This window comes from Hyla sarda, chromosome 9 (genome assembly GCF_029499605.1).
Source record: "Hyla sarda isolate aHylSar1 chromosome 9, aHylSar1.hap1, whole genome shotgun sequence".
NCBI lineage: Eukaryota > Metazoa > Chordata > Amphibia > Anura > Hylidae > Hyla > Hyla sarda.
Window position 1 is genome coordinate 160907062 of NC_079197.1, and position 11858 is coordinate 160918919.

Consider the following 11858-nt stretch of genomic DNA (forward strand, 5'->3'; position numbering starts at 1 on the left):
ACCAGTAGTAACTTAGAACCGGTCCACTAGCACGGTCCACGCCAATCCCTCTCTGGCACAGAGGATCCACCTCCTGCCAGCCGAATCGTGACAGTAGATCCGGCCATGGATCCCGCTGAAGTTCCACTGCCAGTTGTCGCCGACCTCACCACGGTGGTCGCCCAGCAGTCGCAACAGATAGCGCAACAAGGCCATCAGCTGTCTCAACTGACCGTGATGCTACAGCAGCTACTACCACAGCTCCAGCAATCATCTCCTCCGCCAGCTCCTGCACCTCCTCCGCAGCGAGTGGCCGCTTCCGGCCTACGACTATCCTTGCCGGATAAATTTGATGGGGACTCTAAGTTTTGCCGTGGCTTTCTTTCGCAATGTTCCCTGCACTTGGAGATGATGTCGGACCAGTTTCCTACTGAAAGGTCTAAGGTGGCTTTCGTAGTCAGCCTTCTGTCTGGAAAAGCTCTGTCATGGGCCACACCGCTCTGGGACTGCAATGACCCCGTCACTGCCTCTGTACACTCCTTCTTCTCGGAAATTCGAAGTGTCTTTGAGGAACCTGCCCGAGCCTCTTCTGCTGAGACTGCCCTGCTGAACCTGGTCCAGGGTAATTCTTCCGTTGGCGAGTACGCCATCCAATTCCGTACTCTTGCTTCCGAATTATCCTGGAATAATGAGGCCCTCTGCGCGACCTTTAAAAAAGGCCTATCCAGCAACATTAAAGATGTTCTGGCCGCACGAGAAATTCCTGCTAACCTGCATGAACTCATTCATCTAGCCACTCGCATTGACATGCGTTTTTCCGAAAGGCGTCAGGAGCTCCGCCAGGATATGGACTTTGTTCGCACGAGGCGTTTTTTCTCCCCGGCTCCTCTCTCCTCTGGTCCTCTGCAATCCGTTCCTGTGCCTCCCGCCGTGGAGGCTATGCAAGTTGACCGGTCTCGCTTGACACCTCAAGAGAGGACACGACGCCGCATGGAGAATCTTTGCCTGTACTGTGCCGGTACCGAACACTTCCTGAAGGATTGTCCTATCCGTCCTCCCCGCCTGGAAAGACGTACGCTGACTCCGCACAAAGGTGAGACAGTTCTTGATGTCAACTCTGCTTCTCCACGCCTTACTGTGCCTGTGCGGATATCTGCCTCTACCTTCTCCTTCTCCACTAAGGCCTTCTTGGATTCCGGATCTGCAGGAAATTTTATTTTGGCCTCTCTCATCAACAGGTTCAACATCCCAGTGACCAGTCTCGCCAGACCTCTCTACATCAATTGTGTTAACAATGAAAGATTGGACTGTGCCGTGCGTTACCGCACGGAACCCCTCCTAATGTGCATCGGACCTCATCACGAAAAAATTGAGTTTTTGGTCCTCTCCAATTGCACTTCCGAAATTCTCCTTGGACTACCGTGGCTTCAACGCCATTCCCCAACCCTTGATTGGTCCACAGGAGAGATCAAGAGCTGGGGTACTTCTTGTTTCAAGGACTGTCTTAAACCGGTTTCCAGAACTCCCTGCCATGACCCTGTGGGTCCCCCTGTAACCGGTCTCCCTAAGGCTTATATGGACTATGCAGACGTATTTTGCAAAAAACAAGCTGAGACTTTACCTCCTCACAGGCCTTATGACTGTCCTATTGACCTCCTCCCGGGCACTACTCCACCCCGGGGCAGAATTTATCCTCTGTCCGCCCCAGAGACTCTTGCTATGTCTGAATACATCCAGGAAAATTTAAAAAAGGGGTTTATCCGCAAATCCTCCTCTCCTGCCGGAGCTGGATTTTTCTTTGTGTCCAAAAAAGATGGCTCCCTACGTCCTTGCATTGATTACCGCGGACTTAATAAAATCACGGTAAAGAACCGCTACCCCCTACCTCTTATCTCAGAACTCTTTGATCGTCTTCAAGGTGCCCACATCTTTACCAAACTGGACTTAAGAGGTGCTTATAATCTCATCCGCATCAGGGAGGGGGACGAATGGAAAACTGCATTTAACACCAGAGATGGACACTTTGAGTATCTAGTCATGCCCTTTGGCCTGTGCAACGCCCCTGCCGTCTTCCAAGACTTTGTTAATGAAATTTTTCGTGATCTCTTATATTCCTGTGTTGTTGTGTATCTGGACGATATTCTGATTTTTTCTGCCAACTTAGAAGAACATCGCCAGCATGTCCGCATGGTTCTTCAGAGACTTCGAGACAATCAACTTTATGCCAAAATGGAGAAATGTCTGTTTGAATGTCAATCTCTTCCTTTCCTAGGATACTTGGTCTCTGGCCAGGGACTACAAATGGACCCAGATAAACTCTCTGCCGTCTTAGATTGGCCACGCCCCTCCGGACTCCGTGCTATCCAACGTTTTTTGGGGTTCGCCAATTATTACAGACAATTTATTCCACATTTTTCCACTATTGTGGCTCCTATCGTGGCTTTAACCAAGAAGAATGCCAATCCTAAGTCCTGGTCTCCTCAAGCGGAAGACGCATTTAAACGGCTCAAGTCTGCCTTTTCTTCTGCTCCCGTGCTCTCCAGACCTGACCCATCTAAACCCTTCCTATTGGAGGTTGATGCCTCCTCTGTGGGAGCTGGAGCGGTCCTTCTACAAATAAATTCTTCCGGCATGCTGTTACTTGTGTTTTTTTTTCTAGGACCTTCTCTCCGGCGGAGAGGAACTACTCCATCGGGGATCGAGAACTACTGGCCATTAAATTGGCACTTGAGGAATGGAGGCATCTGCTGGAGGGATCAAAATTTCCAGTTATCATTTACACCGACCACAAGAATCTATCCTATCTCCAGTCTGCCCAACGGCTGAATCCTCGCCAGGCCAGGTGGTCTTTGTTCTTTGCCCGTTTTAACTTTGAAATTCATTTTCGCCCTGCCGACAAGAACATTAGGGCCGATGCTCTCTCTCGTTCCTCGGATGCTTCGGAAGTAGAGGTCTCTCCGCAACACATCATTCCTCCTGACTGTCTGATCTCCACTTCTCCAGCCTCCATCAGGCAAACTCCTCCAGGGAAGACCTTCGTTTCTCCACGCCAACGTCTCGGGATTCTCAAATGGGGTCACTCCTCCCACCTCGCTGGCCATGCGGGCATCAAAAAGTCTTTGCAACTCATCTCTCGCTTCTATTGGTGGCCGACTCTGGAGACGGATGTTGTTGATTTTGTGTGGGCCTGTACTGTCTGTGCCCGGGATAAGACTCCTCGCCAGAAGCCTGCTGGTCTCCTTCATCCTCTGCCTGTCCCCGAACAGCCTTGGTCTCTGATTGGTATGGACTTTATTACAGACTTACCCCCATCCCGTGGCAACACTGTTGTTTGGGTGGTCGTTGATCGATTTTCAGCGCCTCAGTTGGCAAAACAATTTTTTGTACACATTTTTCGTCTTCACGGTTTGCCCACGCAGATCGTCTCGGATAGAGGCGTCCAATTTGTGTCAAAATTCTGGAGGGCTCTCTGTAAACAACTCAAGATTAAATTAAACTTCTCTTCTGCTTATCATCCTCAATCCAATGGGCAAGTAGAAAGAATTAACCAGGTCCTGGGTGACTATTTACGGCATTTTGTTTCCTCCCGCCAGGATGACTGGGCAGATCTTCTACCATGGGCCGAATTCTCGTACAACTTCAGAGTCTCTGAATCTTCTTCTAAATCCCCATTTTTCGTGGTGTACGGCCGTCACCCTCTTCCCCCCCTCCCTACTCCCTTGCCCTCTGGTTTGCCCGCTGTGGATGAAGTGACTCGTGATCTTTCCACCATATGGAAAGAGACCCAAAATTCTCTTTTACAGGCTTCATCTCGCATGAAAAAGTTTGCCGATAAGAAAAGAAGAGCTCCCCCCATTTTTTCTCCCGGAGACAAGGTATGGCTCTCCGCTAAATATGTCCGCTTCCGTGTCCCCAGCTACAAACTGGGACCACGCTATCTTGGTCCTTTCAAAATCTTGTGCCAAATTAATCCTGTCTCTTACAAACTTCTTCTTCCTCCTTCTCTTCGTATTCCTAATGCCTTTCATGTCTCTCTTCTTAAACCACTCATCATCAACCGTTTCTCTCCCAAACGTGTTTCTCCCACTCCTGTTTCCGGTACCTCTGACATTTTCTCCGTAAAGGAGATACTGGCCTCCAAGACGGTCAGAGGAAAAAAAAATTTCTTGGTCGATTGGGAGGGCTGTGGTCCTGAAGAGAGATCCTGGGAACCTGAGGACAACATCCTAGACAAAAGTCTGGTCCTCAGGTTCTCAGGCTCCAAGAAGAGGGGGAGACCCAAGGGGGGGGGTACTGTTACGCCGAGCGCTCCGGGTCCCCGCTCCTCCCCGGAGCGCTCGCCACATCCTCGCTACTGCAGCGCCCCGGTCAGATCCACTGACCGGGTGCGCTGCGATACCGCCTCCAGCCGGGATGCGATTCGCGATGCGGGTGGCGCCCGCTCGCGATGCGCACCCCGGCTCCCGTACCTGACTCGCTCTCCGTCGGTCCTGTCCTGGCGCGCGCGGCCTCGCTCCCTAGGGCGCGCGCGCGCCAGGTCTCTGCGATTTAAAGGGCCACTGCGCCACTGATTGGCGCAGTTGTTCTAATTAGTGTGTTCACCTGTGCACTCCCTATGTATACCTCACTTCCCCTGCACTCCCTCGCCGGATCTTGTTGCCATTGTGCCAGTGAAAGCGTTTCCTAGTGTGTTCCTAGCCTGTGTTCCAGACCTAATGCCGTTGCCCCTGACTACGATCCTTGCTGCCTGCCCCGACCTTCTGCTACGTCCGACCTTGCTCTTGTCTACTCCCTTGTACCGCGCCTATCTTCAGCAGTCAGAGAGGTTGAGCTGTTGCTAGTGGATACGACCTGGTTACTACCGCCGCTGCAAGACCATCCCGCTTTGCGGCGGGCTCTGGTGAATACCAGTAGTAACTTAGAACCGGTCCACTAGCACGGTCCACGCCAATCCCTCTCTGGCACAGAGGATCCACCTCCTGCCAGCCGAATCGTGACACACCTGCTGTTTGCATGGCCACATGAGCCCTGTGGGAGCTGAACTGGAAGAAGAGGAGGGGAGTGAGACAGTGGAGCACAGGCAATGTGTAGTGAAAAGGGTGGTTTTTATACTCAGCTGACAGGAGAGGAGGAGCAGGGGCAGCCAGAGGAGCTAAAGGGTGATGAGAAATATAGGACAGAGGATCCAGACACACCGTGGCAGTATGCAGTGTAGATGGAGGCAGGGAGTCCCTCCGAGTCACTTGCACAAATGGCACGATGCATGCTCACTTGCTTGTGTAGTGACTACCGAATTGTCAGAATTCGGCAGCGGGATGACTTCTGGCTCTCCGCCTTGTTGGACCCTCACTACCAGCACAAAATGGTGGCCTTTTTTACAACCACTGAGAGGGAGGACAAGCTGACCTACTACAGAGACATCCTACATAGTCAGTTGGCCGATGCCTACCTGCGCCATCGTCTATCCTCTCACAGGTCTGACTTGGGGGGGGGGGGCTCTGTGCTCACCTTCCACTGCCATGGCTACTGGGGAGGGGTGAGGTTGCAGGAGCAGTACCAGCTCCATCAGCAGCAGCAGCCTGAGTCTACAGTCAATGATGATTAGCTTTCTTCAATAGCATAGTGAAGCAACTAATCAGCAGCAGGTAGACCTGGAGCAGGACTTGAATCAGCAGGTGGTGGCATACCCAGACATGGCCTCGCCAACCCACATTGAAGATCTGCTAGACTTCTGGGCAGCCAATCTGGATTTGTGGCTGCAACTAGCAGAGCTTGCCCTGGAAAATCTGTCCTGCTTGGCCAGTAGTGTGCCATCAGAGCGGTTGTTTAGTGCTGCATGGGCCATAATAACCCCAAGGAGAACTCGCCTGTACACAAAAAATGTGGAGAGACTGACCTTTGTGAAGATGAATCAAGCTTGGATCAGCCAGGATTTCCACCCACCAATGCCTGATGCATCAGACTAGATTATTTATGGAGCCACACCAACACTGACAAAAGAGACTGGTTTCTTCTGCCTACCTGCCTCAGCTACTATTCTGATCCTGCCACCCTCCTGATGCCACACATTTGATGCAAAGTGCTCCTTCTTTCACTCACCTTCGTCAGCGGGTACTAGTATTGCCACCCACTGCCCTAATCTGTCACCGGGTCACTTTCAGGACTCCTAATTCTTCTGCTGCTACCTCCAGGCTCTGTCATTGTGCCGCCATATGATCTCATCATGCTGTTTCTGCCACCTGCAGGCTCTGTCATTATGCTGCCATATGGTCGCCTCATGCTGCTGCCACCTCCAGGCTCTGTCATTGTGCCGCCCTATGATCTCATGCTGCTGGTGGCACGTTAAACTCATTCATCTCTTTAAACTCTTAAATTGACATCTCAAAAATCTCTTTAATATCTTCAATTGTGACGCCATATGGTCTCACAACCCTGCTGCCACATCCAGACTCTGTCATTGTGCCGCTCTGCGTCACTGATTCTAATAGAGATGCCTGTAAATGGCATGTCAGTATTATTTCACTACTCCAGCACACTCTCTATGTGTGTTACAGCAAGGCAAAGTGTTCTACACCCCTATTGAGGCTCTCAGTAGCCCGGAAATAGCCTCTTTAATTGACATCTCAAAAATCTCTTTAATATCTTCAATTGTGACGCCATATGGTCTCCCAACCCTGCTGCCACATCCAGACTCTGTCATTGTGCCGCTCTGCGTCAGTGATTCTAATAGACACGCCTGTAAATGGCATGTCAGTATTATTTCACTACTCCAGCACACTCTCTATGTGTGTTACAGCAAGGCAAAGTGTTCTACACCCCTACTGAGGCTCTCTGTAGCCCGGAAATAGCCGTTTTTAATAGCAATTTGCCAAATATATATTCGGATCAACCACAATTTTTGGGGAAAATTTGGGAAAATTGGCCGATTGGAATTTTTAAAAAATTGTCCCATCTCTATTCTTTACTATCTTTCCAGATGCAGGAAACCAGACACAGTGCCATACAGTGATCCCTCAACTTACAGTGGCCTCAAAATGCAATAATGTCAACATGCAATGGTCTTTCCTGGACCACTGTAACTTGAAACCAGACTCAACATACAATGCTACGAGACAGTCCAGATCTGTGAAACGTGTCAATGGCTGGAAGAACCGACCAATCAGAATGGACATTTTACTAATAAAACCCCTGTATTACTGAAGTGCATGCACTGACTGGATGTCTAGTAGTGCCCCCTACAGTACAGGGTGGTATTACATGTTCTGTACTACTCTTAACCTGTGCCACAGTTAGCTGCTCCTTTGGACACCAGGTGAGGGTGGCTCCATTTTACTTTTTTAGCACATTGTATACTGTATAGGACCCTGAAGAAGCTCCTGACCTCTACATACACAGTGATTTACAGATCCCAGCAGCTTTTTGTTTCTTACTTTTATATGTAAGGACTTGCTTTATCAGTATTATTTATCTACTTATTTTTCTTTAATCCTCACTTTTTCCTATTTTTGGATGACATTTTGGGGACTTCAGAACCAATTACCAGGTTTCCATAGAATTATGGTCTCAACATACAATGGTTTCAACATACAATGGTCATTCTGGAACCAATTAGTATTGTAACTTGAGGGACCTATGTATATGCAGAGGGAAAGGAAGGCACAGCCAGGGTCCAACTTTAGGAACCATGTCAACACATGAAGAGGCATCTCAAGGCCTGGTGGCTACATCTAGGACTACCTCACCTCTGCCTGCTATCTGTTGGCTACAGTTACCACTAGTCACTTCTGTGCACAATAATGTCTCCATGCAGTTGTCGGTGTGCAGTACAGTACATGCAGTGCAAAATTTGACAAACCTCAATTCTTGAAACTCCTGCTGTCCTGGGCAAATGTGAAAAAACTATATTTTTTTCAGATGGCAAATATTTAATTACATTTTACTTTACATATACTTTACTTAGTGATTCACTAACTCCAGATTCTAAGGTGAATGTGCAATGAACTGTTTATACGTTTAAAGGGGTTACCACCATAAGGTGATTTTAGTAAGTACCTGACAGACAGTAATGGACATGCTTAGGAAGAATTTGCGCTTTGTCTTGGTGCTAAATGGCTATGTTGTGAAATTACCATAACACTGTGGCTAGCTTTTTGTGAACTGGTATTTCCTGTTTGAGTTTTCTTCTTTTGCCTACAAATCCCATAATATAATTTTCCTCCCTCCCACAGATCAGCCACCCCAACCATTTAAACATAAATGAGCTGCATCAATTCAAAATACCTGTGGTTTTCAATCAGGGTGCCTACAGCTGTTGCATTAGTTGCAGATTGATCTCTCTCCCACCAAGCGATCGCTCCACCCAATGAAGCAGACAGGCTCCCTGTCATCAGCTGACTAGTGAGTCAGTTCTCGGCCGCATTGCAACCTGGGAAAATTCTGAGACAACAGTCATTTTGTATGCTGTTAAAAATAAATATTGGGGTGAAAATCACATAAGGATTGTGAGAAAACCATCACACACAGGTACAGACACCATGACACTATATTATGAACTACACTAACTTTACAGCCCCTATGAATGTGAAGTGAATTTGAGAGTTTTTGTGTTAGAAATACCCCATTATGAAAACTGCACTCCTCAAAGTATTCAAAATGAATTTCAGAAAGTCTGTTAACCCTTTTGGTGTTTCACAGAAATAGCAGCAAAGGGGAGGAGAAAATTTAAAATATTTTTTTACACTAACATGTTCTTGTAGACCCATTTTTTTTATTTTTCATTTTTACAAGGGGTAAAAGGAGAAAAAAAGATTAAAGAGGTACTCCAGTGCTCCAGTGTTCTGAACATTTTGTTCAGAACGCTCGGAGCCAGAGGCCATGATTGTGATCTCACTGCCACACCCCTTGTGATGTCACACCACACCCCCTCCCATAGACAAGAATAGAGGGGGCGTGGCCGTGATGTCATGACCACTGCTGCACGAGATCACGGGGGGCCCCGGCAGCGGAACCCCCGCATTCAGACATCTTATCCCCTATCTTTTGGATAGGGGATAAGATGTCTAGCAGCGGAGTACCCCTTCAAGTTTATTGGAAGAAAACTGTTCAAACGAAGGTAGGCTCTAGTTCCCTCTAGCCTTGATACAAGATGAGATATGATTGGGCATGGAGGTATTTAAATTCCGTATAGCATCCTGTGGCACATTTGGTTACCAATGCTGGTTTCCCATCTGGTTAAATAAATGCTTGATTGAGGATAAATCTGGTGACCAAACAGGCCTAAGAAGTGTTGCAATCTGGCATAGATAATCATGGGAAGCAATTGCTGTGTGGGCAACCATTGTTCATGCCAGTTGGATGCCCTGAGAAGTAACATGTGGCCACAGGATTCCCTTCTCATATTACTGAGCTGTTAGTGTTCTTCATATGACTTCTAGGTGTGACCAACTCTCCTATTATATGGTTGCCCAGATCATCACAGCAGCAGTTAGGGAAGTTTGTTGCTTCACAGAAAAGGCAGGATTGAAACGCCCACCACGAGGCCTCCATACTCCAACCGGACCATCATCAGTTCCAAAACAGAACCTGGATTTGTAGCTAAAGACAATACAATTCCAGTCCATAGCAGTCCAGGATTCTTATTCATGAATCCGATGCAAACAAAGACAACTGTGGTTGGCTGTTGATGGCAGGACATGTAATGGGTGCCATAATATTGAATTTCCTTCAGCTGAGCATTTGGAAATGGTACAAGCAGAGACTGGGGAGTATAATGAATGTGTCAACTGTGCCTGGATGGTTGACAAGAAAACTTGCTGCTTGTGCTTGTGCTTGTTGGTGGATAAATGTTCCTCACTACTGGTGGTCTGTCTCAGCCATCAGGAGTCTGTTTACCTCATGTGAATACCCACATGTAACCATTGCTCCCAATGCCTCTTAACAGCTTGGTCAGGACAGCGTAGATTGCAGGCAATTTGTTGAAACAACTAACCCCCCCCCCCTCCAATAGAGGCATGCCTGGTAGTCAATGATCTCTTACTAAGAGGTACGCTACCCACAAGCAGTCCCTACATTTATTGGAACAAAAACAACACTTTGTTTTCCAACTTAAAATTTAATTTATTATAAATTAAACTGTTAGGTTTCTATACCGAAACATAATATTAACATAAAGGGCAACTTATTTTGCATAAAAGGTGACAATAAAACAAGTTAGATTTGTTTCTTTATTCTGCCGACATTGCCGACTGTTATACAGCAAAATGCGTTCACTTTACACTTCCCAATTCTTCTTTTAAAAGCTGTTTTGATGTCCTTATTCTTAAGGCTATATATGAATGGGTTGAGCATTGGGACAATTGCCATGTTAAACAAAGAAAATAATTTTTTCGAGCCTGAGACATTACTTGGTGTAAGATATTGAAAGGTCAATGTAGTGTAAAGCAACATGATGACTGTGAGGTGTGAGGAACACGTGTAGAAGGCTTTTCTTCTACCAATACTGGAACGTATCTTCATTATGGACCTAATGATAAAGATATAAGATGATAAAATGAGAATAAGTGGAATAGCGATATAAACCATAAGCCCTTCTGTATTGGACAGTATTTCCAATATTGTGATATCACTGCAGGCAATTTCCATAATAGGCACAAGGTCACAGCAGAAGTGGTCAATAACATTGGTGGAAAAACAAGAGATCTTATATACAAACCAGACAAAGGGAATAATCTGTATAAAACCAAATATCCAACAAAATGAGACCAAAAGTAGACATATCTTAAAGTTCATAATAATATTATAATTTAAGGGCCTACAAATAGCTACATATCGATCATAACTCATGGCCGTCAGTATGTATAGTTCATGTGATGTTAAGGATGCAAATATATAGAATTGCAGCAGACAAGGTATGTAGGGCACCATGTTATCTCCAGTGATGAAGGTTAGAAGGATCTTATGTAGGGTGACAGTAGGAGACATCATGTCCACTATAGACAAATTAGCAAGGAAGAAATACATGGGAGTGTGAAGATGAGAGTCCAGGCAGACCAGGAGGAGAAGACTCATATTCCCGACAAGAACAACGAGATAAATGAGTAAAACCAGAACAAATATAGGAGCCTGGAGCTCAGGATCATCAGATATTCCCTTTATAATTAAATATATCATTGTTTGATTTGCCTTAATATTTCTCATTGGAATGAATAAGGTTCTATTATGTTAGCTTAATAAATCAATACATCTTCACCATTTAAGAGCTTCCAGCAAAACATCTTGACCACACGACACGTGGTACAAACTTCATCCCTGGTGGCTTGTCACAAACTTTTACAATGAAGTAAAAGATTGGCATCAGAAGTCAGCATAAAAGACTAAGCAGGGTAGAGATATTGTAGTCAGGACATTACACTACCTTGATTTTAAGTTTTTTGTAGCTACAGCCTTGGTGTATTCATTTTTTTCTCCTAAAGCGAGCAATAATTTTTCAAGTCTTTTATTTTTCTCAACCTTGGACAAACACAATTGTTTTATAAAAGCTAAGAAATTCCTACATGTGTTTTTGTCCTCATTAAGAAGTTCAACCTGTACTTTAGAAGCTCCATGGATATTAAATTGCCATGAATGTTCAGTAAAATGTTCTATGATGATCTGTTACTCCTGTTGGCCTGGTGTACATGGTAAATGTACCCAAAATCTTAAGTTAATAATTTTTAGGCAAAGTTTATGGTCCAGAAGTTGAGGTCTCAGAATGTACCTGGTAAATGTTTCAGGGGAGACTGAAAATATATCAAATTTATTCAAAGTTACTAATTTCAAGCAAAAAAAATAAATAATCTTAAAACATTTTTTATAAATAGAAATGATTAATATTTCCTGCC

General features: G+C 46.0%; 1 protein-coding gene across 1 annotated transcript; it reads right to left on the reverse strand.

The window, feature by feature from the left end:
• Positions 1-10188: 10188 nt before the first annotated feature.
• Positions 10189-11175, reverse strand: LOC130291965 (olfactory receptor 5B12-like). The gene has a single exon (XM_056541397.1). It carries the CDS (start codon positions 11173-11175, stop codon positions 10189-10191), a length of 987 nt encoding a protein of 328 aa, XP_056397372.1.
• Positions 11176-11858: the final 683 nt, after the last annotated feature.

What these genes read in the sequence shown, in the direction of transcription:
- LOC130291965 (XM_056541397.1), bottom strand. Translation starts at nt 11,175, where the DNA reads ATGAGAAATATTAAGGCAAATCAAACAATGATATATTTAATTATAAAG.